At 40.6% G+C, this 27,851-nt stretch overlaps 1 protein-coding gene and 1 long non-coding RNA gene across 3 annotated transcripts in view; both read right to left on the reverse strand.

Moving 5' to 3' along the window:
- The window catches only part of Blo (bloated), a 130,571-nt gene extending 103,115 nt beyond the window's left edge, over window positions 1–27,456 (reverse strand). For both annotated transcript variants that reach the window (XM_076375587.1, XM_076375586.1), the window contains exons 1-2: window positions 27,308–27,456; window positions 18,186–18,588 (exon numbers count right to left, since the gene is read on the reverse strand). In XM_076375587.1, the coding sequence (XP_076231702.1) occupies window positions 18,186–18,348 (163 nt within the window). In that variant the 5' untranslated portion in view covers window positions 18,349–18,588; window positions 27,308–27,456. The remainder of the gene's footprint in view (window positions 1–18,185; window positions 18,589–27,307) is intronic.
- On the reverse strand, window positions 15,018–15,414 carry LOC143177577 (uncharacterized). Its single transcript, XR_013001603.1, has 2 exons — window positions 15,345–15,414; window positions 15,018–15,272 (listed from the first exon to the last, which is right to left on the reverse strand). It is a non-coding gene; the product is annotated as an uncharacterized LOC143177577 (long non-coding RNA).
- Window positions 27,457–27,851: the final 395 nt, after the last annotated feature.

Below are 27,851 nucleotides of genomic sequence, written 5' to 3' on the forward strand. Positions count from 1 at the left end.
AGCTTTCTAATAGCTCATAGATGTTCTTAAATATTTTCATATAGATAAAAAGTCTCGAAGTTGTATAATAGATAAGAAAAACGAGGTCATAGTAAAATTCGTAGCATGAATGGAATAGTTCATGCACGTCAAGACGGGTTAATTAATCACCCCAACCGATAAGGCTGGATCCAAGAATGTTTCTATCACATTTGTTATTGATATTAGTCATAACTGTCGGTGATTTGCGAAACTCGTCCGTTTCTTTGGTGACCGTATAAAACGGAAATCTCCCCAGGCGGATTGTTAAGAGCGAAGATAATAAGGTTTAAATAACGCCAAGAAACTAATGTGTTTTTCTGTAATTTTCTCCGTTAATTCTCCCTCGTACTGACTCCCGTAGTAAATCGTTCGGGCATTAGGTATCCTTTTTACCGCGGCCGCAGTAATTTCCGACTCCGCTTCCTCCTAATTGCTGTACGATTACGGTCGCACTCGGGATGGAAAGAAATAATTATCATTCATTTAATCTGACACTATCAATCTATTAAACGCTACTAATGTTATCCGGACTTCAGCCTCGTTTATTCGGACGATTATCCTTAGGTATTCCAAATTACATTAATATGCGAGTAAAAAGTGGTAGTCGATGAAAAAAGGAAAAGGAAACGCGAGAAGTTCGATCTCGTTCGTGGAAGACCTCGCTAATTAACGAACGTAGGAAAAAACCATCCGAAAGTCATTTCGATCGCGAAGTCGAACAAACATCCGACGCAACGACGATCAAACCTCGCTTTTTCTCTCGTCGTTCGACAAAAACCACCCTTCGTACGCACACGCGAAACACGTCGGCTAGAAATCTCCGCGCGATCCTTAACGAACGTATCAAAAGTCGCAGAATTTTAATTGGACGAAGACCGTCCAAAAACGACGTTCATTAGTATACGCTGCGCAACCAGTGCATTCTATCGCCGATAATGGATTATTCGAGGACGATCAGGCGCATTATTAGATTTGTAAATAATTAGCGATTTACGGTAAGCAGAGCAGCCTGGTCGTTAGGTGGTTAATCGCGAAGTTTAATCAGATGCTAGTGGCTGCTAGAAGACGTTGGGATGCGAGGCCCAATCATCTTTATAATCCACCGACGACAAGAAACGTGGTTCCTCCCCGTTCGTCCAATCCTATCGTTAAACCGAAACGAATAACGTTCCATCGACGTTGCTTAATTGCAGTTCAATACAATCAACGTAATCGACACTATCGTAGTTATAAATCCATCAACTGACCACTTGTTAAGGGAATCGAATGATGATGATGATGATGATGATCGTGGAAAGTGAGACCACTTTGCTTCGTTTACTTTTACCTTATGAGAGGAGTGGGTACGTGAGATTTGGTGCATCGATTTAAATTAAATTTTGTATATAGTTATGTCATATTCGAAAAGTTGTAATATATTCAGTGTATGGAGATCATTAGCGTAAGGTTTATGAGAAAATTGAGTTGCCAATTTTTTAGATGTATCTACAGGTAGAAATGGTATGCAAGCTGTGGTCTGCCTGTACTCGATTTTAATTTATTTTATCACTTTTCTTCCTGTGACTAGTCACTTTAAATCAACTCTGTCGAAGTTGTGTTTCATTTTTAAGTCCAGTGTTTAAAGGCTACCATAACTTCTCAAATTTCTTGAAGTCATTTCAAAATAACATCAATCTGCAATTCTGTCTTACACAAGCCTCTAAGATTCTTTATTCTTGTTTAACTCGAAGCAACATGCTTTCTATTTCTGAATTACCTAAACCCCTTAAACACACCCAACTAGTCCAATACGGATTATGAGTGGCTCGACTTTCGCTACTCCTCTTTTTTCCCGACGGATAATGGAAATCGTGCTTCAATTGAAAATTCAAACGATTACTCGCGCATACACGTAATACGCAATTTGACCTTTTCGACGTGCACACGCCTTGTAAACCGGTGGTTTTAGCCGAGCCCCAATCACGGTAGAACAGAGGGAATCAGTCGAATAGTCAAGTTCTGAGATCGCAATGTGAGCCTGTGTTAACGTTCAGCCTCGATTCGAGAATCGTAGTTCTGCACGGTACGATCGTTGTTCAATTTCGAGCCACGATTCCCTTTACGACGCGCGACTTGTTCGATAATTAATGACGCGTTCCGCGGCGAGACCTTTTACCTGGATGAGGTACCACCGTAATTATATCGATTGTCGTGTGACGTGCTTTCAATAACTGGTGTCTCAAATTTATCTGAGGATGTAATTAATACCACAGAGTGATTTAGAACTTGAAACGGGATAGTAGATACAGATAACGATAGAAATTATTCTCGATTGAAGTCTTTATGAGCACCCTTATGAGTAATGTTGCTCCGCTGACTTTTTAGAGAATAAGAGTTCTGTGCTGCGAGGGTGTGTACGACAGTAATATATTCTTCAGATTTTTTTTAAATGTAATTAAACAGAGTCTGATTTAATCTTCGTATTACGTCTTCACGTGAGTGCAGGTAAGGGTAATCACTCGATGCTCTCAACAAATATCATGTACCAGTGACCTTTCCATAATCGTGCTCCTTCCATACCCAACTTGATGCACGCTTCTCAGCAGAAATTAATTGACGTACCAACAGTTCTTAGACAGTGAGTTTGATTTATGCGGATCTTCGATTTTTTCATAAAACAATTTTTTACCATGGAAAATATTCAGTCATGTAATGTCTTACTTTCTGAGAGCCTTTAGAATCTTAGAAATATCTATACAAACTGTTTTTTCTAAACATCTCTTCACGAAAACGATTACCCTCAGGTACATCTAAATATATACTTGCCTCGTTATTGATTTCACTCAGCTAGCTCCTATCAATACCTATCCACAAATGATCGCAATACCTGTATATAATTAGAAGCCTTTGAATCTGAACATGCCTATATTATTTAGAATCCGAGAAGCATCATGTATTGACTGATTCCCCATCTAATATCGCGTACGCCAATGATTAATAGCATGTATTACGTATGAATCTCTTACAGTCAAAACTGATGAGCATCTCTTTCACCACGTGGTACCTCTCAGAATCCAACTTCGTTGGCTGATGAACCGTACCAGTTCGAACCTTCAGCGACGAGATTACGCAAACACGTACGAAACTGATAATTAGAAGAGCTTTATCTACAATACAGCCACAAGTAAACGAGCGAATGTTGGCGACGGTGGGATCACTGACGGATTTACAGCGTCATTGTCGCGGCTTCACGACTCGAGGCTGCCACGCGGGGCCTCGTCGAGGAGCATCTTGTCGAGGTCATCGACGAGGACCCCGGGAACGAGGTCGCGTCGGGATTAGCGTTTCTGTTCGCCTACTAAAGGCGCCGTACCACTTATATAGTGCCTATAATGCCGTGCACCATTTCCACCGAGACCGCGTCTCTCGTGGGAAATGGTTGTTTAAATGGAGACTGAATCCACTCTGCGCGCTCGTTCTTGCCAGCTTTTATGAGCTTCTGTTTACGCTAACAACCTCCGTTCGCTCCGTTCTTCCTCGCGTTTCCGCGACTAATGGCAGGGCATTTGAACGCGTTTACGCGAACTGAAATGGCTGGCCGACCTGTTGCTTTCCGTATTCACTTATTGCTCTGTTTCCATTCGACGGCGAGGAGAATTTGGTGGCGCGAATAGAAAGTGGCGGAAGTTGCAGTAGGTCATTGGTACCGGTGAAGAAGTTGAGGCCTACTTGAACGAGGAATCTCAAGTGGGAGATTTAGAGGATGTAGGTACCTTCTGCTTGATTTAATGGGATAACTTTAGTGGCGGGGAATACTGAGTATTGAAATACTGAAGTTTCTGAATTTGCGGTGTTTATGGTTAGAAGGTGTCTGTATTTTGTAAAACTTGAATTTGTTTGGAGAATTTAGCGATGATCTTAAGGAGTGTAGTATTGTATGTTAAATTTTAGAAAATGTCTGAGTAATAGTAGGAATATTATTCTTTAATAAAGACCAGGAAACATCAATTGGGTACCTATCTTGCTTTAAGCATGAAAATATATATAATTAAAAAAGTGGCTTGTGAGAAGCATAACAAATATGCTGTATGTGTGTAACGTGAGAAACGTGATTGAAACTTGTAATATGAGAGGTGCGATGAGAATACAATGCTTGCTGATGGTTTAATTATCAAACTAGGTCTCTGAAGACGGAACTGAATTTTAAATGATATGTATTGCATGTGTTCACACATTACTGTTCTGAATTTCAACACTACTAAAGATGGGGAACAACATAGTTACAACGTCTAATTTAAATACAATTAAAACAGAAGTTTTCAAATTTCAAGATTTGGTTCTGAGAAATTTTTGAATTTACTGCTGCTCTATGAACATCTTCAAATATCTTAAAAAGATATCCCTACTCTATTTCTGTATTTGGGAGCCAGACTAACCCAAATCCATTTTTTTCAAAATTAAGTTTTTTACAGGATCTTACTGCTTTTTCTTCATTTTATGAGAATAATAGGTATTTAGTTAAGTTACGTTATAAATGAAAGAAATTTAATAGTGTAAACTATTTCGAATACTATGATAAGAAATAGATAATCGCATTTATTTTTCGGCTCTCCTGAAAAATAACAAAAAAGGACTTGAGTTAATCTGGTTCTCATGTACAGATTTAGTATCTTACCAAAAATTCTAAAAGTCTATATTTACACTTTATTTGAAGGTAAATCTAGAAATACATTACCCCAGAGCACATAAATCACAGTATACTATCCGCACGAAAGGGAAATCGATTTATCGCGTTGTAATCAAATTTAATCCAGCAGAAAAACAGCAGACGTGATCCCACTGCGGTCCATGTCTTATTGAACGCAACCGCCACCCTTAAAAAAAGGCCTCGAGAACAATCAACATTCCTCTTAGTGTCTATCCCCACCTGCGTTTGTATCGCTTCGGGATCGCTTAAAAAGTGGTTCAGCAGGATCGAGGTTAAATAATCAACGCTATGTAAGAAGCGTGGAACGTGGAACGAGTAACACTAGAAACGCGAGGCTTCAAAGAGAAATCAATAGATCCGTGACTCGGTGGACGTCAAGCCGATCTCGCGATCCAGGAGAGACTAATTACTCGCGAGGTGTATCGACAAGAGAAGCACTTTATCAAAATGAATCGCGCGAGCTCGATTTACGTGTTGGACTCAAGAAAAGGCGAGACCAAGAATCTAGGATATTAACATGTGTTACACGTGTGCCAGACAGGAATCGCTATATCGAATGAACCGATCGTGAATCCCAAAGACTGCTGCTCAATCGATGAATCATACATACGGAAGTAATTTCATTTTTCTGTTCAATAGTAGAGCTTTATATAGTAGCGATGCAGAAGTGTAACTAGATCAATAATTCCATACAAAGTTAATTCAATTCATCGAACTATTTAGACACAAAAAATTTCATAACTTCTTCGTAATGAATTTTTTGTATTAACATTTATGGGATTTTGAAAAAAAATGAGAGCACAAATGCGCCTTATTTTGTAATTTGTAAGTTGTAAAAGCACGCATTCATCGTTGCGTAACAAATTTAAAAGACCTAGCACTTAATTGAACGGTAACGTTTATATCGCTGGCACGTTCGTTAGGTGTCCTCGAGAATGATTAGTATGCAAACGGCTATTAAGACGAACGGAGATTTAATTACCGTGACACTATATACCGATTACTTCAGAGGCGGAAGGTGCGTTACGCGTGTACGCTTGATGAATTTGTGATAGGGGACGTCTGAATGAATTGAATACGACGCTTATTTGCGATACGACACTCCCTGAAATTTAGTACACACTATTCTGCTCGCGATCGGGACTATCCCAAATAACTGCTCGAGGCACTAATAACACGGGGCTAATTGGCAATAATTGCGACCATTAACTTTTTCCCCCAGTTTCTATAATTTCCCTTGTCAACCGTAGCCGCGAATAAGACCGCGTTGTGCCTAGGTTCGCGCGTGTGTTCGCCGCCACGTGTTCGCGGAATAATGTTCGCGCGCGTAATTCATACGACACATAAATAAGGGACAAAGGGTCCCCGTGAGATTGAAGTGGTAATTGGTGATTTATTTTCGTTATAAATTTCTCTTTCTGTCCGCGCGGAATGCGCTGGGAAGAGAACAGAAATTTATCTAATTGCATTTAACCGTTGAGGAAAAATACGAGGCGCATAATCGAAGGAACAGCCGGTTAGGCCTGACCGTCGAAGTGCATTTAATACACTCGTAATTACGAGTTATGAATGCCAGATGGTATGACAGAACGCGCGGTGTTTCCGAGTAATAAAACCGTGGATCGGTAATAGGCTGCGCGTTCCGTGCCCGATTATACGGGCCGGATTTTAAGAGCCCGACATTCTCACGAATCGTTATCTTCCGAGGGTTTCACCGCGGCAAGCGCCGCTGTCGCGTTTCTCACGAGTGACGATGTCCTTTAAGAACAATCGCCTAAAAACGTATTTCGACCGTGCCAGCGTCAAGCGAATTCGATTTTCTCACGGTCTGCGAATTCGTCGAGGATATGAAAGAGCTACGTCAATATAGACATTATAAAAAGAAGATAAACACAGTTCAACGTTGGATGGTGTTACTCCGGTAGTTAAGTTCGCCAAGTCAAATACTGTAGGTATCAATTAACTGAGATTAATACTATAACAAATAATCGGATGAATTGTGTTACATCCTCACTACTCTTTCGAATAACCCAAAGCAATGATTCTATATTTTCAATTTTCTAAACGCTCAAATAATCAAATTTCAAAATTAAAAATCACCTATTTATGTTACTTATTTAAAAATGAAAAATCGAAAGAAGCTCGAGGGCACAATCCACAAAATGGATCATGTAAAAACATATCGTTTATAAATTCTGAAACTAGAAACTGTTTTTCCTATCCTATCTCTATCGCAGTGATCGAAACAATGAATACCTATTTAATTAAAAAATGCATTATTCTAAACGAGATTGAGAAAAAGATTGTACGAGAATGTTAACTGTTCTTGTAGATCCAGTGTTAAACGACCACCTTCTAGCACTCGACTGTGACGTTCCTGAGTCCAGAGACGATGTGGTCACGAAAGGGAGGCTGCAAAGGATCGAGGAGCCGCAAGGTCTGACAGCAGGTGCTTCGGGGCGAGGTGGAGGGGATGTGCCCCGAGGGGAGAGGGAAGAATTGCCGGAAGTGCAAGTGGCGTGTTGCCGTGGTGGGTCAAAGATCGCGCAGCGGTGCTGACCCACTGCTTCGAGGGCTGTAAACGTTCGTAAATGCTTGCACAGCTCGGGCCGATGGTACGGATCATCGCGCGAACCGAAGCAACGGTAATTTTCCCGAGGATCACGAGCATAAATTAATATCGCGGTTATCTGATCGTTACTTCGAGGCCGGTCACGTATGAATTTAACCCCTCTGATCGGATTCGATCGATAACTGTTACGATAACTATGAATATAAATCGTGAAGCCATAAGTCGCGGTCTATCCGCTTTATTATAATAAGGCTTAACGGTGTTTATAATACCTTTAATGCGTTCCTACCTAAATTTAACGAGCATTGCTAAGAGAGACTTACTTAGTAACTGTATTCGCTATAGTATTACGTGTGGCGTGAAGACTGATGGATTACCAAGCACATTAAGTCACTTTCAACGAGACGAAAATGTCGACTCACTGTAACTATCATTTGAAATTCGAAGTTGTTGAAAATTTTGCAAGATTTAATCATTTTTAAAACAGTTAGAATTTTAGGAGTACTTATTATAAAGTTTACACAATTGAAGATAAGTCATGAAATGCATCACGATTTAAATCTACTCTTTCGACAGTGTCTTTTTTACAACTCAAAAAAGAACGTTCTTAGAGAACTTTAATAATACTTGAAAACTACAGAAACCTGTAGTCACAATCTAATCACGTTGTTGTTAACTGAATAGATACGATCATCTTTCGCAATATATTATTCCTACTCAAATAAGTATAATTATACGAAGAAGACAGAATCCTAACCACGCCTCGATTTCCGCACGTCAAGAGAAGAAAGAAGGCAAACGTGGCAAGAGTGAAGGAAATAAAGCGTGATTTATATCCCAATAAAGCTGTTCCCTCACTCTGCAAAATCGGAATGCAACAAGTTGCAACATGGCGTCGGCATGGCGATAACGACGACAATTTTCTGCAACATCTATGGGTAACATCAACTCGGTTTAATCAAGGCACATACCGTGCGGCTCGAAAAGAACGGGCACCCCTTGGAATTCATTCCAGCCGGCTTTACGCGTTCTCGAATCCTTTTTCCATCTGGAATCGTTCGCGTTCGAACAAACCCAGGCCGTTCCCGCGGAGCAGTTACAATCTCCAGTTACAACCTCGAGAGGTGTCGAGTACAATCGTAAACGATCTTCTTCCGTCGCGGAACACGATCGAAATCATTGCTTCACCGGTCGTTTCGCTACCTGCATTTTTCCCGTCGGTTATCTCTCGGTTGGACCTGTTCCGACGCTTAACGCGATTACGACTTCGTTTCCCTCGGCCGATCGATTTCAGGCTTGAACTACTAGATACGACGGACGTTTAAAAATAAACACGCGTCGCGCGATTAAACGACGTCCTTGTGTTCTGCGCGTTCGTAAAGACCAGCGCGACAGACGCGAGAGAAACAGCGCCGCGGACGCATTCTTGCACGCACTACACTCGACTGACCAATGAGGATAATCGGCTGTGCAACGCGAAAAAAAGTCTTCATTGATTTACGATCCAAGCGACTGTGTCATTCTACGCACGGTAGCAGGGGACGGAAACGCTCGTATCGAACGATCTAAACGATCGTTGCGTCGTTTACGGCGCTCGTGAAAGGGATCGGTCGATCAATCAATAATCTTGTCAAGGATGAGCTTTGTGCGTCGCATGGATCTTTGAGAGTTTTTTTTATGTATCGCTAGACTGCGAATGCTTATGTAAATTTCTATTTTTATAGAGGAAATTAGAGAAATGGAACCTGATTAGACTTGTTTCACCCTTCAAATATTATAAAATGTCTTTATATTTAATAATATGATATATATTATGTAGATTTTGTATTTTTTGGACATTCAAATATCCCATATATGTATAATGATTCACAGTCCATGTACAATTCGTGTTCCATGAAAAGTTCCTCGGAAAGCATTACTCCTAATGCTTTCCAGAAGACTTCATGGGACAGTGAAATACAAAATACACTGTACTATGGTTTTGCTTATGAAATGATTAGAAAAGAGGAATCCCCTGGGAAGCATTAGAGGTAATGCTTTCTAAGAGACTTCTTATGCTTAAAGAACATTTTTCTAAATAATTTTTCAGCAATTTTAAGACATGTATGTATCGATTAATTCAGAAAATACAAGCTGCTTACTGATCATTTTCATTTCTGTTTGCATAGTGCTTTTACAAGTGAAATAACTCAAGCATTAAAATCAGCACTAAAAGATCTTGTAGAAAAACCTGTGTAAAAGGCTCAATTGATACGCGGGGGCAGTAACCTAATTCAGACAAGATAAATTGTCGCCGAAATAGCGATTATGTAACCATAAATCGTACGTCGATTCGCGCCTTTTCGTTACAATAAATATAATGCACGCACGATAAATCCCAACGAAAGCATGGACACTGGTGCTTGGTGATAAATTGACTGGTAACGCAAGTTCGAATCTCAAACCGAACGAAAACCACCGTCGTCGTAACCGTGCAACTGGCATTTGGTAAGTACGAACGAGAAGACCGGTACCTTTGCGAGCGGTCCAACTGTCTGGTTCGCGAACGGGTTCTGCAACGTTCAATTGCGAGTCTTTCTTCCACTCGACCTGGTTGGGTCTAAATTACTGCATATTCGCGACGCAAAGCGAATTATTTCTACAGTCCGACCAGGAACTTGCGAGCCTGTCGAGGAACGTTCTTTTTCCACTGCGATTATGCCTTAACGTGATGGTTTGTGGACGCCATCGCTAATCCTATTCTCATAATTCGTCTCATTTACACAGAGTACCTCTTGCCTGCTCTTCCCTCACTTTGATGCGTTTTTACCGCTTCGTCTTCTCTTTTCTCCTTGCAGTGGTACTTTGAACGAGCACGGTAAACCGATGCTCGCGCGACCCCCACGTTCTTGACTCGAACGATACCGGTCCATTGGATACTCGGCACTTCCTCGTTTCAGCTGATCAAGGTCTACCTTAAGACCCCTTAGCACGCAACCAAGGATGCCGATCTAAGCGGATCAACCGTGGAGCAGGGTGGCCACAACTAGTGAAATATTACTAGTCGAAGAGTGTATTTAATTGGAGATAAAATAGAAGAGAATGTGTCGATATGGAATCAATGGGATTGGAGCACCTGTCGAGTGAAATTCGTAAATTCTGATACTATTTCTACTACTGCCAATAGTTGAAGTGTTTATTAAAGTATTTGGTATTTTTCTACTAAAGAAAATATTTATTTTTTGGACCATTTCAAGTGTTCAAATGTTCAAAATTTATCGAACTATTTCGTGAATGATGTAGACTAACAAGCTACTTAACTTCTTAGGAATTTGGTATGAAATGGTAAAATATCCTAGTCTAGCGATAGCGATATAGTCATTTTGCAAATTTCTTTTCACTACTGGATCGGTATCCAATCTATACTGTATACAGATCGATAATCACTGCTTTAGTATCACCCATCATCTGCTATGATAAGTTTTATTTCTAACTGCCATATTTATTCAAACCTCTCTCGAAATCCCATTCATACAGCAAATAAGATTAGGTTTACAACCAAGTCGAATGCATAAAAGTGAACGTACGACAGTCTTAAAATCGAAATAGCCAGTAAACTCGGCCAGGTTTGAATTTCTTTTCTATTAAAAACGACTGGAAGCGTTGGTCGCGCATAAATGACCACCGTTTATTCGATACGCGATCTTCACGATATCGGTCCATTCACCAGCGCCAACTACTTCCTCGTACCTTCGCGTTTATCACGTGACTGAGTGCGTGGTGTTTCATGAAAATTCCTATTATGCAGGCCTTCGTCAATAACCGACTAGAATAGAATTGGCTGACATATTCCAACAATGTTACGATATTTATATTACGACCGTCTGGTGAAAGCACGGGAACCCAAGAAAATACGTCTGACTAAATCGAGATAAATTAACGATGATATTCGCCTATCACATTATGGTTCCCACGTATGCAACGCAGGCGAGGTTTCACGCGTACGGGATTTACCATTATACTGTCAATCGATCGCTGATCTGGCTAGTGCTCTGTCAATACGAAATCTCCTACAGTTGTCTGCTATTCGTCAAACTTAAATGTGAGTTTGACGTTAACGTGCATAGAAACTATCGAATGCTTAGAAACATTCCACAAGAAATTAATACCTTTTCGTTAGAACAAACATTATTAAAACAGTCCTACTGGATAACCACATTTTTGCTGATATTCTGTTAATCACTAGACAAAGAACTTCGAAAAGAATTTGTTTCAGAATAAGTCACTTTCCATCGAATCCCTATATAGAATGTTCGACGACAGGTATCAGCAATTTTAAAGGAAGATTCTACATGTCAAAACGGGACGAGAATGAAGAATAGAAAAATTGTATTTGAGACGTCATCTCTGAGACATTAGTTGCTAAAAGAATGTCTGAAGAAGTACACGTGAAATATGTCTGTATAGACTCATTCTACTAGCATCGCTGCCTCTGCCCTGGCTACTGCACGTCGAAAAGTAGAATGAGTCTCCAAGTAAGACACATATTAGTGTCTTACATTCAATAACTCAAAAATAAAGCTTCGAATATAATTTCGCGACTCTAGATTTTCGTCCTATTTCAGTATGTAAAATCACTCTTGAAAAATTGCCTAAAACACGCGTGAAACATGCCTGTCTCATGACTCATTCCACTAATGCCACTGTGCCTAACCTAATACACATCAGCAATAGAATAAATCCCAAGTCAGACACATTTCCCGTAAATTTCAGACGTTTCCTCACCACTTACTAACTCTGAAACAAAACCTTAAACGCAATTTCACTATTCCTCACTTTGATCCTATTTCGACGTACAGAATCATCCTTTAAAGTTTCTGCCACCCGTTGTCGAACACCCGGTACATTGCATCCAAGCCTTCCGTGGATCGCAGGGACCTCCTTTATCACGCGCTCGAGCGAAGGTGTGCTTGCGCCATAATCATTCGTAGAATCCGATTACGAAACTCGTCTATACGTTCACCGTCGCGTTACATATATCGGGTGCACCGGCCCCGGGGCCTCCATGGTGGGGATTTATGTCTGGAACAAGAGCACGCCGACGCGGGGTGGGGGATAAAGAGAGGGATGTGCGTCTTTTACAAAGCGACTTTGCACCGCGGCAAAAAGTCGCGGCTCGGACCGGTGCATTAGCGGCTGCACCGTATTTCTTATTATCCTGGCGCGAGGTGTACGCTCCCTACAGCCTCTCCTTCTCTCTCTCCATCTTTCCACCTTTCTCTCGTCCCCTCTCTATCGCCGACCCGATGCCTCTCGTCCTCTCTCCGTTCCTCCGGCGTGGTCGTCAATGCGGGCGGTCCCGAGGAGTCAGCCTAGTTGGCCGGTGCAGCATTGCGTTCGTGCATGCACCTCGTCCAAGCTTGTTAAGGGCCCCCTTGTGTCGTCCGCATTATATCCCGCCTGCCGGCGTTTCCTGGATCGTCGCGTGCTCCGCTGTGGATCGCCCTTAAGCCCTGCGTAACGGGGTGTGAGCCGCGTACAATGGAATGGATTCAATTAAAAATTCATTTTTCGGGTTTTGCTATCTATCTTTTTGTTTTTCTTATGAAATGTTAAGGTTTAGTTAGGAGGAATTTTACGTTTATTTTGAAAACGGTTTAAGTGGATTTTTGAAATCTTTTAAATGTATTTAAGTCTGAGGTTTAAATTTGAAATGTTGTGTTTTGTTAAGTATAGTATTAGTTTCATTTTATTTTAGTTGGTTCGCAGAGTTTCTGAGTTGATTGTATATTGGTAGTTTAATACGACATCATAATTCTTTCCATTGACACTGGACGATCGTGCTGTACCTAAATACTTCGTCAATAATCGATGGCTATCTTCAAGGTCTAGTATTATGTAGACTCCATAAATTTCAGTATTGCCATAAATTCTACGGTTGACACATCTATATTAGTCATGCTATCGACGAAGCTGTTCCGTCTACCTCGGGCTACCTACTTTACGTCGATCTCTGGAGACTTTAATTCTTCTTAGTCTATGTATCATCCTTTCAGATGAATTTAAATTTAAAAAGAAAAAATTAGGAAGTACACTTCAGCGATTCTGAAACATGCAAAAACTGATCGTCTTAGGATACCTATAATCACAATTTATCATCTGAAACTTCGTATATGAATTCTCTAAATCAATAAAGATATTTCACTCAATCTAAACCTGTACCCTAAACAAGTTGAGTTCACAAAGAGTTAGCCAGAGTAACAAGTCTAAAATAACTATCCACGCTCACTTATTCATTATTCGAAAGGATATCTAATAATACCACGATCAGAAAAAGAACGAACGCTATCATACATCGCCTAAGTGAATGTTGATAGAATTAGAAGCATAAGAAGAATTACATAATTATATAACAGCGAGAATACCTTGAAGAAGTCTACGCAAACTAGTTCTTTGCGTTAAGATGGCCTACCTCGAAATCTGTTGCCACAGGTCTACTTGAATTCCTAGCATTTAGATTTCACCTTGATAATGTCCGACATCGTCTGCCTCGTAACTTTCGCTGTTCATCCCAGAGATCCTCGGCCGAGTTGGAATTCTCAGCGACGTTCATTCAGAAAGAGGAGAACGCGGAGGATGGACGAGTCGATGCGTGGCCCTGCATAACGATCGCCCGTAATATAGTTACTTGTATCAAGCAGAGGTTCTTCAGAAACCCTCTCCTCTAAAGAATACAGAGAGATCAGGAAGAGAATTTTCTCTGGTTGGAATAAATTTCTATTAGATCTTTATCTACATTCTGTGGATTCCATCTATCGACACGATACAAATAGGAATACTATGCGCCGTTTCAAAATAGAGATCAACTTATCAGAGACTTCAGGCTTTCATGGACTGGACACAGTTATTCTTTGGAACAGGTCTGCATAGTTGGGCTTCCAAAAGCAGAAATATTCTTAGTTTCTCATGAACAGAGCTAGAAGACACAAACCTAAATAACATCTGAATTTTGAGAGATAAAAATAGCTTTGACGAGACAAAACTAAATTTGTTTTATTGTATACTAAAAAGCTTTGCATGCTAATAAATGCAGATATCAATACAGCTCTATTTGTACCTCTTTTTACAAAAAAATCAACGAGTCTATATTACTATACTATACATATCACATTACTATATTTTCTTTCTAAAAATTCATAAATTTCACAAAAGTCATCGTGAACACAATAGCACCAATTTTTTTTTTTGTTTAAAGATTGGTACGATTTGTAAAATCGTATAGATTAATCGCCTGTTTACCCAGGCGTCCAGAAGCATAACACAACAATTAATAGAAACCTCTGAAACAATCGACACGATGATTTTAAGAGCGATCGTTGTCAGCATTCACGGGAAACACGATATTCAATTTGCGCTGTTAGTCTCGGCTCATAAGATCCAAAGGAGTGGCTGAACGATTAACCGGGCATCGTTAGGCTGGACCCCGTTCCCGATGACGGATCGGCGAATTTAATTACGCGGGTCCGGTCGATTAACCCGATTTCAAAGTGATTTCCTTCCGACAGAAGAACACCGACTACCTATGTCTCCTTTTTCTGTCAATCCTTTTTTTCGCCACTGTTCTCGAACAGTTTGCAATGAATCGACGTCGGTGGGATCACGTTGCAGAAGCGCGAGCAAAAAGTGAATGGGCGATGGGTTCGTTGACCATCCATTTGCGATGTTGACATTCGACCTTGACAATCCCCTCGCCGCGATAATGAAAAAATCAACGGCCTCGCGTCAATGGACATTGGAGGAGGCAGCCAGCTAGCTGCCAAGGTAGCATCATCATCATCATCATCATCGGAGAAGACGTTCTGTACTCGTTCGAAAACCGTTCTCGCTTCGCGTTATTAGCAAATGCCATTAGAGGCCTAACTGGAGAGACACGACAGGTATTTGCACCGCTTGCCACTGCCCAGTTATTCCCTTGTCTTTGCTGCAGCCTCCGCTGCCAAGCCCTCGGAGAAACTACAATCGTTACAAGTACACAGGGCCGAGGCTCGTAAACTCAGCGGATGCCAACTATAAAGTAATACAAACGGTGGCCCAAGTCCTCGGATAGTTGCCTCTGTTTAGTGGCCATTCATTTTCCTACGCCAGTCTTCAAGAGATATTGTTGCACCATTGTTGAAGGGTGGTCTATTAACACTGACACGGACAATGAGTTTAAAGGAAGTTTTTGTTAGGGTAAGATCTTTGCCATTTGTTCTGGAATTTATAGAAATTTTAAGGACGTTGAATTTGGACCTGAACTTTGAAACTGAACTGAGAAACATCATTTTTGGATCTAAATTTTTGCCCTATAGAATATAAAATATTTTTAAAGAATCAGAATAACAATAGTGATTTTATGCAGTTGAAATTATCGATACATATCTCTATTCATGCATTTCGTAAAAGGTGCCAAACCTTCTACGCTGCGCTTGCTTATTTGTATAGCACAGCTGCAACTCCGACTGAAATTATATAAATTTGTTTAAAATCGTGTTAATTTTTATAAAGCTAATCACAAATTATGCGCGACGGGGGCTCACAGGTTTATCAAAGACAGTAAATTCTGACATCTTGCTGGAGTGATGAAATTTCAAAAGAAGTTTCTCAAGAAATTTCAATATTACACAGGACAAGAATTTCACATATTAGACATATTTCAATTTAACTTTCGCTTATCTGAGTAATTTCTACTTAAAATTACTTCCTGAACAAATATCTATTAAGTTATAGAGATCGATTCCTGCTAAACAAGTTGCAGAACGTGTCTGACTACCGACCGTCCACTTTCCCTTAGTCTTTTGTATTTCGTTTCTTCCTTGAACTTTATTAACACTTCTTATTTATATTATTTGATATCGCAGGAAATATTTTCTCACAGTTTCACGCAACGTTGAATAAAAAGTATAAGAATCCAAGACCATTAAAACGACGTGTTCATAATATTGAAACTTCTTGCCGCGTGAAAAAAGAAGGAAAAATTTCGTTCACAAAAAATACTTCAAGTCTTTATAACACGCTTCAGCTAAGAATTACTCAGAATAGCAAAAGCTTTCATGACGTATACCTGCCAAACACCTCGCCTGGGTGTTGAAACCTTGAAATCCAGAAACGTCAGCAAAGTGTCAGAATAATTTCAATTATTCTGGTCACCTGCGCTCCCCCGTTAGTTCAACATGCTGAATGCTCGACACGCGTGTTAGGCGATGATACGCTAAGCAAACCACTTTGATTACGGTGGCACACACAGAGGCCTGATTCGAGCGTGTCGCGTGAATCGGTCACGCGTGCAAGTACGGGCACCGTTCCGCGCGACAAGCTCAGCTGGGGTGCGAAAAGGAAAGATAATTAATGTAATTAATAAATTAAGCTAGCGGTAGAAGAAGAATGGTTGAGTCCAACACGCACACACCAATACCGTATTATTACACGAGCCCATGTATCATATTAAAAAATGAATAAATCAAACAAAAAGAGCACGAGACACATCGAGCAGAAAAAAAAGTGTAATATGGGAAAACGAAAGGAACGATCCAGCGAATCGGAGCACGATCGGAGCGTTTCGAGACCTCGAGGTCGAGGGCGTCTCGAAACTCTCGCCGTCTCAACTCGTACTCTTTCGTTATATTGTTATATACGAGATCAGGAAGATATTAAACAGACCACAATTAATGATAATATTAATGATTACACACACAAGGGGAGAAGTATCGATCGGATCGATCGGTACTGCGCAACGATTATTACTCGTGCCGTTAGTCAGCGACTGGGTCTTGATTAAATGTGTTATACGTCGATATCGAGAGCTCGAGCTTGGAACAGTTAGATGTAATAAGTTAAGCGGAACACGTCCTCAGCCGATACCATTGCTTGACTGCTCGCTTTCACGTCGCGACAGGTGTTTACCCTTCGTGCTACGTACGGCCGCCTACATTACTGTGCGAATTCTCTTTTGCGTAGCAATGAGTAATGACGATACGTTCACTGAATTTCGTGCTGTCAGTATGCCGGTCGTGAGATATTTCTTTGGATAAATATTTTTTCAAGCTTCTTCAGAAAAATGTTTCAAGATTATGTTCTAGATTTTTCATCTTCTAATAAATATGATTCCTGGCTTATGCTGGGTTCAAAGATCAACATACGAGACGAGATACGAGCTGCAGATGTTATAAACTTGGCCTCAACAAAAGTGAACTCTGCATTCTCGACATCCCTTCGCGAGAAGGGTACTGATAATTTTTCTGCTGGCCTGCATTTCCCAGAAACCTCTGACAGCACGAGATTCTCCGCGCGAAATTAGCAGGCCCGACGCAAATAATTTCCATAATCTAAGATCGCTCTAGGACCTGGCCGTATTTTTTTCTGAAACACCGCAGCGTGTCTTCGTTGCAATCGTTCTCGTAATCTCGCGTTTTCTCTTCTCTCGAGGTCGCCGGTTTGACTGAAGTATGCTACGTGAGCCCATTACTCTGTTCTCCAAATGAAATTCTTGTAAAGTTTGCAATTTCAACTTATCAGACTTCGATTTGACAATAATAAATATATTGGATTATTATTAAATTAAATTCTCTTCCATCTGAATTCTGAAAAAGTCAACTGAGCAAGGGAATTAAGAAATTTCGCTTAGAGACACTCTGATTTTACTAAATTCTATCAAACTAATCTTCTGTACTAAATTCTCAACATTTCCAAAAGTTTATTGTCACTTCACACGTTAATACTCAACATTCTTTTTCTTTCCTCCACTAAACCTTATTCAGAATATTGATCGTCAAGACTGGTATTAAATCACGAGAGTCAAGCAATGTTATTCAGCCAGTTCATGCGTCGCTCTATCGCTCGACAGGTATTCTTTTTTTTCTTTGATATGGTGTGATTGCCTGGACTCACCGATCCTCTTGACGTGGACGTCTCGATTGAAGGAGACGGTCCTCTCGGCGGGCTTCCACCCGGAGACGGAAGCCCCGGACGAATCGGGGGGTAGTAAATCGGCGGTAGGAGGGTTGCAGGCTTCTCCCTCTCTTAAAAAGTCCGAGCGCTGAACCTCGAGCATCTTCCCGGTCTTTCGCTCCCAACCATAACACACAGACCAGCCGGAACACCACCGTTTCCTTTTTTTTTTTTTGCCTTTCACCCTTCTCGTTCCTTACCTCTCTACACCCCACCCAAAGTGCCTCACACCCCGACCTCTAATGCTTCACCCTCTCTCTCTCTTTCTCTCTCCCTCTTTCCTTCTTTCAATCTCCCCTCTCCTTCCCTCTTTCCGACCACACCGCTAGACCCGTACACCGACCTGTAAGCCAAGCAAAGCTGTGCTCTTAGTACGTCTCAGATCAGCTCAGATTGAGATTTATGTTCGTTTTTTCGCTATGCCTGCGCCGCGGTGCAGGCAGAAACACACAATTTCTTTTTGTCGCACGGTCTCGGACGCGTTTTTCGCCGCGGATAAGCGTGTTAGCGAGTGTATGCTACGTCTATGTACAACGCGCCAGCGTCAGCGGCCGATTTGTGTGCTGGTCTGTTTGCGGTCGTCCTTATTGCGGTTAGAGAAATCGGTTGTATAGGCGATTTACCATCGAACCGGGGTAGCGCTGTCTGCGGACGTAAGTAAAAGTACCGACCACCTATCGTTAGAAGATCGCATCACGTTTTGCTTAGGCTTAGGAGCCCGCGGCCCACCGGCGATCGTCTTGCCCAGCTCGGAGGAATGTCGAGAGGAACTATCGAAACACATTCCACCGAGCCGGTCATCGGTGACTGATTACGAACCTTTTTGCTGACTTGTTTCGAGGAAACGATTGTATTTTGTCCTGTTTAGTTCTATGACGGGGTTCCAAACAGCCAGAACCAAAAACGTCTTCTTGGAAACTGAATGGATTAGAATTCTTTTAGATTTTAGAGATTGAATTCGAGACTACTTCAGACAGTTCTTTGAATGTTAAGAGGTTACTCCTTGAAGATTTGAAGATTAGAATGTTCAAAATATTAAATATTTGATTATTTGAATATTTGAATTTTTGAATATTTGAATATTTGAATATTTGAATTTTTGAATATTTGAATTTTTGAATATTTGAATATTTGAATATTTGAATATTTAAATTTTTGAATTTTTGAATTTTTGAATTTTTGAACTTTCGAATTTTCGAATTTTTCCGAATTTCAATATTTCAATTTTTGAATATTTTAGAATTTGAATATTTGAATAGTTAAAAATTTGAAACTTTAAGTATTTGGAAATTTGGACACTAAAAACTTTCGTAATTATGTTTAGACATTTCGATATTCATATTGATAGACCAACTCATTGTCTGCATATTAGCCTCATCAATGAGTTGTTAAATTCATCTACGACTAAAATGGTTTCTTTCAAAAATTAAACTCAGGTGACTCTCCTTGACGTCAAATAAATACTGGTCATTATCTTATTTGCAAATGACAGGACCCTCTTTAAACTTCGTTTATAATCACGAACGAATCCGATTTTTCTACGACCGCAGAGAGAACGACCGCCGATGATGCGGCTGTTTGGCGCGGATGTGCGCGACAAAGGGACGCGCGTCGTGCCGCTGAATCGCTCGCGTCCACGCATGCGCATGTGCACAGACAATGATCACGATGAACGCGCGACGGGGTGATAATGGTCTCCATTGTCGTCATGCAACCTGATGAGACGCTCGCGATACGTGCAAACGGTCTATTGACAGTTGCGAGGATGACGATGACGGTGCGGAATAGCGACAATGACTTCGTGATCGTGCGATAAGCTACCTCGTATTTTCTTATTTTACCCCATCTTTCTATAAAGCGTCGTGCAAAGCTATAATCGTCGGATTCCGAGCATGACGTTGTTGTATCTCCTTATCGATATTTTAATCGGAACGCGAAGTTTTCTATTTCGTTCCATGGTTCGCTGCAGTCTTCAGCATGACTTCCACCACCCAAATAATAGTTTCTTTCTTTCGCTTGTGAAACGTGGGATAAAGTAATTTTCTCAGAGGTGTGGATTGTAGTTAGGAACACTGACATCGCCTTAATTTCACCCAGTTACATATTTTGATACTAGCAAGAATTTTGATGAAATTCAAGTTTCTTAAGTTGTACAGGGTGATTGGTTTAACTGGAAATACTCGAATAAGTGTCGATAGCACTTATAATGGTAATAGCATTTACAATAAATGTTGTCAACACTTGGAGAGTTTCCAGTTAAACGCTATGGCCAATTACAGCAATAGTTCCACATAGAAAGTCTCAGTTTTAGTGATTGTACGTAAAGAAAAAATCCTAAATTAATAGAAGAATTATTCCATACTCCGACTTTTAATTTATCACTAGACTTGTTTCATTTATCCTCATAATTATCACTGCAGCCATGGTGCAACAGAGCATCCTGCCTAATGAAATGCACGTCTACTCCCGATAATCAGCCAGGGATGCAACGATGCCGCCTCTCGGTCCTTTCCACAGAATCACCTTCACTTTCTCAAGAAGAGGGGCCATCAAGGGGGCATGGGGGGTTTCGTGGTCGCGACGCGTAATTTCAGATTCACTGCGCGTTTTCGTCTATCCGCGAGGGATCTCGGTCGCCCTTCGAGCACTCTCGCAAGGGTGACCTCGTCGTCTTTTCCTCCCATCTCTCAAGGCCATCTAATCGCGACGCGTCTTCGCTTCGAGCACGTAGCCAGGGGTTAGCCCTTGTCGCTCAACAACTATATTATTAGTGGAAGAACAGAGGGGGCGTGCTTGTTGGATTTCACCCTTGAACTTGTTAAATAAATCTAGCGTGACAAAAAAGGGATAGTTCAATGAATGAATTGAACACAGTAGGCTGTCATATGGCGTGACATGAATATACTATTCATGAAGATATTTGTTTTGTCATAGAAGGAGTTATTTATACTTCGATGATAGATTTTCTACGCTAAATTGAATAAGTGCAAGATCAGAATTTTTTATACCTTGGAAACTTCTGCAACAGCTCTAAAAAAGCTGTTTTTCTGCTAACAAAACTAAAGACTTTATAGTTCTGTACGTGTTATATTTCCGTGACTCGTTTTTCATAAAGTAAAAGTTACCGCGAAACACTTTTTACTGAAGTGAAACTGAGTAAAAAGTAAACCACTCCTTCGAATTACTAGTAACGCAAAAACTGATGACAGTCTACTGAATTAAGACGTCTGACATGATATAGTCTACTTCTTATAAACTTCGTTCACGCAATAATGCAAAGATCGGAAAGACCTCGTTTTTCCACGCATCTATCGCAATAGAAAGTTACTCTTTTTGTGTGAGTACCAAGAAGATAAATGTTTACTTTGGCTAATCAACGAAAGTGATTAAAACAACAGAGAGACTATAATCTACAACCTTGCCAACAATGCTATCTATTAGACTAAAGTGAGACAATTCGTATGTCCACGATCAGGGGATTAAGACACGCGTGGTCCACTCTCGATGTCGCCATATTTGGCGAAGAGACCCTCGCGAAGACAGCTCCCCTGTCTTGTCTGCCAAAGAGATGCCCCCGATGTGGCACGGGACAACAGAGCGCTGCTCATCGCCATAAAACTGACGCTAACATTCCTCTTTTTTTATTCCCTCGCCAATGGGGACTTCTATAGCTTGCTAATCGTTCAAATCGAAATTCCTCTCACATGTTCTTGCACGACGCTTGGCAAGATAGCTGTAAAGAGGCCAAACAAATTTAGGGAACCCGAAAGTTATCTAAACTCGAATGTGGTTTCAAGTCTACTTTTTGGCGATTAAATGGGTGGTTTCTTTTGGACGTCGCGGGCGTTTTAGTGCACACTGGTGTCAGGCTTGGAGGCAATAAAAGGTGTGATTCTGGGATTGCCGCGAACCGTGAGAGAGGTTCGTAGAAAGCAGAATCGCGATGAGATTCGTGTGAAATGTTGTTAGATACCTCTATTGTTGGGGTAATAATTGACAATGAAGAATATTCTACGTATTCCTTAATTGTTTTGGACAATTAAAATGGAAATTCGTACGTCTACTCTTAGTTATCACAAGCTGTGAGACTTTAATTAGTTTCCATGAAGAAGTTGAAAATTATGCTTCAGATTACTACGAATTCAAAGGGTTAACTATTTATTAAACACAATGTTTCAGAATTCCTCGCGTACAAATATCAGACATGATATGAAGAAATACACGTACCCATAAACTAAAAGAATAAAAAAAAAAGAAACTTCCAAATTTGTACATGAATACTAACACCTAGCACCCAATATGACTACAAAACGATAATAATTAAGCTAACATGCCTACGAGCCATTAAAAACATTTGTTAAGTGTGAAGAAGGTCATAAAAATTCGCGACTTCGAATTTCTCTAAGAACAACGAAAGAACTTACTACTACACAACCTTGAATCGTCCCTCCTTTCTCATCCACGTGATAATCAAGAGTCGTCGGTGATAAAACCGCGTCACAGAAATGTACGATATGATTCCCTAGCGTAGCTTCGACCGCGACTTCGGTGCAATAAACGGTCACGTGTCCACCGTAAATATTTAACACCTTCCTCGGGCCTGTTTTATTGTTCCCTGGCCGCTGCAGCGGTCCGTCCATTCAATGATTCAATGATAAAATCGAAGGTTCGCGCCTCGGAGCAACGCGGGGTACCCACTCGGTCGGCACTTTAATTCCGTCGAAGAAAAATGACGAGCAATCGGTAGGAGGAGGATTCAAAGATGGTCAATGACTCCTTCTCGCTCGTTTGCTTGCCTCTTGGCGTGAATTGGCATCGACCATTAACCCCTTCGAATGATATGGACACGTTTACAAGTGGTTTGGTCATTCGGCAGGTGGAATTCCTTTATGCTCGTTTACCCGACTACTGATGGTGTTGGCAACTGTTATGGAGAGGATAAATAATTCTCATGTATAGTTTTTACTAGCAATATTCTAGCAATTCGTTACTAGTGACAAACTTATTAGAGATTATGAAGCTTTTATGCATTTTCACGATGGTGAGATTGTAAGAATGAAAGTAGAGATAGGGATAAATTTATAGTAAGAAGAGAATGTGTAGAGTAGTTAAATAACAGCTTCTAAATTAACAAGAAGTCCTTTAACTACCATAATTAGAAATGAAATTTATCACATTATGGTGTTTAAAAGTTTATTAAATTATGGATATCGTTTAAGTGGCAATGATTATATTATACAGTTTGAGGATAGTTAATGATATAATTGTAGGGAAAGATACAGTGAAAATGTAAAGTAAAACTTTACCTGGAAGACTGAGTTTTCGAAATTTGTTAAACCTATACGAACGTAAGCATCGACAGCTTGTCTGACCAGTATACGGTCCATTTCTACTTACACGTTATGATTCAACGATTCTTACTATAAACTGGTCGCGAGTTAAAAGATTCTGCTTGATTATTTGATTGTAACGATCTCGTTATATTTCCGCTGATTAGTTTAATAATAGTTTGAATAGCTTAATTAACTGAAAAAAATTCTTGTTGTCCAGAGCGACTCTCCAAGAATCAGCACAGGACTTGTTTTTAACTACCTTCTTGTTTCTTTAAATTCTTTTTCCTTATAATTTTTTTTTTGAATGGACTAACCGACCCGCTGCATTTTACAGTTAATATCGAAGCTGTCCAATAAATTCCCATGAGCGTCGTAACCGTCTTTAAAAAATGTTACGAGGCACGAACACCAACTAAAAACACGTCGTTAAAACTGGCGAATACCGAAACTCGACCGTCTGAATCCTGTCTATAGAGGGATCTGGATTCTTTCTGTTCTGATCATCGCATCGTTGGTTGTTTACGATACAACCAGGATAATATTGTTGAAGTTTTCATGTCGGAAATACGAAAACTATTTTAAGAATATAAATACGAGCAAATATTTTAAATTGTAAGACAGTTTAGTTCATAATTGTCCGAATAAAAATATGTCCAAACGATTCAATTACGTAGTTACGTTCTAAGTAACTAAAATTCTTTCTTAACTATGGGAGTTCGTATCTGATCTTTCTAAATTTTATAAATAACATTATTTATATATCGACTATTTGCTTTGTATATTGCTTACAAACTTTAGGTGAAAAATAAGAATATAATTAATAATTATAATTTATAGTCTCACTTGTTGATGCACTATTTGAATATTGATTTATTTCACTAAACAATAATTTTCTTAAGTAGATAGAAAATTTGTCTTTGAGTGTTTGCAAACCTGCTTGTATTTATATCTAACGAAGTAAATCCTAACGAAGTTGCTTTATCACTTTCGAAGATTTCTCATTCAATAGATACTTGGCAATCCTTGTCTGTTCCACTGACACACTTTGAATGGAGCAAGGTCGTGGCTTCGTGTACCGAATCGAGGTCCCTGTCTGTTTCATACCCTTTTACCTTCATTCATGCGCGTTTCCGACCGATAAAGTATCCCAACAACTTTCGAAGAATGAAGATATTAATAATCAAGAATGGCAACCAAAAATATCCTTATAGCGTCTTTATTCCTCACAGCCTGAAGAAAAAATGTCGATCATGAAACTATAAAATCCATTCTTTTGGAAACAAGGCCCTGAACGAAATACCTATATAGAGTAAGAGACCCCATTACCGTGTCTGAACCTACTACTGTGCTTTATATAGATTTTGTATGGAAAGCACAATAATAGGTTTAGGCACAGTAAAAGGGTCTCTTGCCCTATTCCACTCTTAACTTGCCCTCATGTAAGGAATCACCCCTTTCTCATTCGCATCATGAATTTGCCTGTTCTCCGTATGGAAGACGAGGGAAGGAGATTCGGTCACGGCCGAGCCGCGGGGATTCGCACGTCAGTCCGAGGCGCGATCTTCATTCCGCGAGGCTCGCTGAGAGCGGACAGGCGAAACAAAAGAGCGAGCAGAAGAAAGAGAGTAAAAGAGAAGAAAAGGATTGAGTTGTTCATAAGCCCTCGCCCAGCGGCGTCTATTTCTGGACTTAACGAGGGACGGTGTCGTGAAGGACGCTGAAACAGGACGACCGAGGCTCGTAATTGTGTCAAACTCACCACGTGGCCTTTTATTGCGCGTCGCTGATTCTGCGCCTAATTTTTGCACCCGTCTAACGCGATCGGCGAACGGGCCGATGCACTCCATTTTTCAACGTTCTCTTCCACGTTTCTCCGAGGGAATTCTATCGTTCATCCTTTGAAAGCTGATTTCACTAACTATACATTGTGTGTTTCACGGAACCTTTTGTTAATTACAGGTTATTATTTCACGTTCACAGAAGATAAATAAACTGAAAATGAAGTCTTAATTGGAGTGCATTTAATATTTGCGGAATTTTCAGCCGTTTTATTTATAGACATGTCAATCAATAATTAATTTATTGATACAAAATTTTCTATTTCGATATTATGGTTTAATTATACATTACTATAAATTGTAGATACTACAGACTATTAAATAAAGTTTTGGTTATTAGTTTGGGGTGAATTTATTCGACAGTGTTATTAATTTGTTCAGTTGAATTTTTAGTATTTATTTGTAAATATACTAATCTACTCACTTGAGTAATTTACTGACAATGTATTGTGCCTTGTTTAATAAAAACTTTCCTTTTCATGAGTAAGTGGCTAGTAACTGGAGATTTCAATGCCGTTCATTCGCACTACTTCGTTCACTCAATATAAGTTCCACACAATTTACGAAATCCTATTCTTTTGATAACAATTTTAAAGTCATTTAATAAACTGAAACGATAGTCTGACATTTCGCAGTAATAATATGCGGGATGCAGAAAAACAAAATCAACGCTTGATTTTTCCTTTAAGATTCAACCGTGTAAACAAATTGGATAAGCTAAGAAGAAACAGATCGCCAAGACATTTATATGAACCTCAAAACTTCTAAATTATCTCCGCGTGATATTCGACAAAAGAAAATAATTCGCTGATCAAATGATTTACTGCGTAAACACTAACCTATTACTAACAGGAAAAACGCACTTATCTCATGCTAAAGTAACCAATTTAACTTGTAAATTATTGATAATCATATTCCAAACAAGACAAAACACTGAGTTAGCAATATTGAAACAAGTAATCCAAGGGTCAAAATTCTCATTCGACTCGAACGCACCAATGATTAAAGCATCTCTGAACACGAGTTAATTGATCCCTTGATTAACGAGATCTGCCTTCCTCTCATTAGATTTCTCATTTCCCTATCAACAAGAAGATCCGATCAAACTAGGGAGAGAGTAAATCGCACGCGTTCTCATCCTCCGCGATCCAATTCCCCAGCTGAAAGTCGTTTCCCTTTTGATTAGTGTTTGCAGCGTTCGACGAGCACGACGCACGAAGCATACGAGTCGCGTGTCAGAGCCACTGTACTCTTTCACGACCGAGAGATAATTATGGTGATGTCATCGTGAAGGTGATTTGTCAGTCAGTCTGAGCAATAGTGACACGATAGTGTACCGCGATTTTCGAGGACCGACGATCTCCGCGACATTGTTCTCCCTTCGAGAGTCGAAAATCACAATCCGCGAACAAAGTGACACGTTCCATTAGCAGGCTGTTTCACACCTTCCGCACAGTGTCCACGATCCGATCTAAAAGCTACTCGAGTGTTTGCAGCCCGAATATCCAAGGCTGTCGAGCGCAAACACTCGATCTACTTGGCGTCAAACTTCTATTTAACATCGAGCTACTAAAACGCGTTGCACTGCACTACGATCGAAACAGCACCTGTAGCCTTGATCGGTGTTACTGCGCCGTGACGAACGACCATTCGATCTCGACTTCCTGCCCCTCGAAGAGAAACAACGTCACTCTCTCTCACAGCGATGAGAATCACGGTTTTCAATTAACGAGCAATCGGACATTAGCAAACACAGTCATCGACAACGAGACGATCCCCGCGCGAGAGACTCGTCGAAAGACGTGTAGGCTACGTCTCAGCCTGGCTACCGCGCGTGTGTCAGCCCGCGCCCTTAACATACGCGCCGCTGGAACTTCAGAATTCAATTTACCTTCACTGGCACGGTACCATTCCGGATCGGTAATGCCTCTGGTGTGTACTCTTTAAGGATATTCCCCGTCCGCCGCGAAGAAGTAGATCCAGCCAGCAAGAAGAGGGCTCGAATGGTAGAGGAGAGAGATGGCAGGCTGGCGGGTTAGATCGAACAAAACACTGTCACGTAGAGCAACTGTCACTGCCACCGGGGCAGCCTGGTGTCTCGTCCCGTGGGATCGGCGAGACGAACACCTTGCGCCCGATCTTGATCCGATGCGACGTCGCAAGAACGATTATCATCGATCATCGATCGACGCTTTCCACGTTCCCCTCAACTCTATCTCTATCTCTCTTTCTTTCCCTCTCTCTCTCTCTCTCTCTCTCTCTCTTTATCTCTCTCTTTCTCTTTCTCTCTCTCTCTGCACTGTCGCTGTGACACGTCTCGACACTCGATCCAACTCGCGAACCAAACTCCCGAAAACTCTGTCTGAACACTTCGAGGTCACTGGTCGTTTTTTACCACACGCGGTTCTTCGATTACCTGAGGTTCGTTCGAATTC

Source organism: Calliopsis andreniformis, chromosome 3 (genome assembly GCF_051401765.1).
Source record: "Calliopsis andreniformis isolate RMS-2024a chromosome 3, iyCalAndr_principal, whole genome shotgun sequence".
Lineage (NCBI taxonomy): Eukaryota > Metazoa > Arthropoda > Insecta > Hymenoptera > Andrenidae > Calliopsis > Calliopsis andreniformis.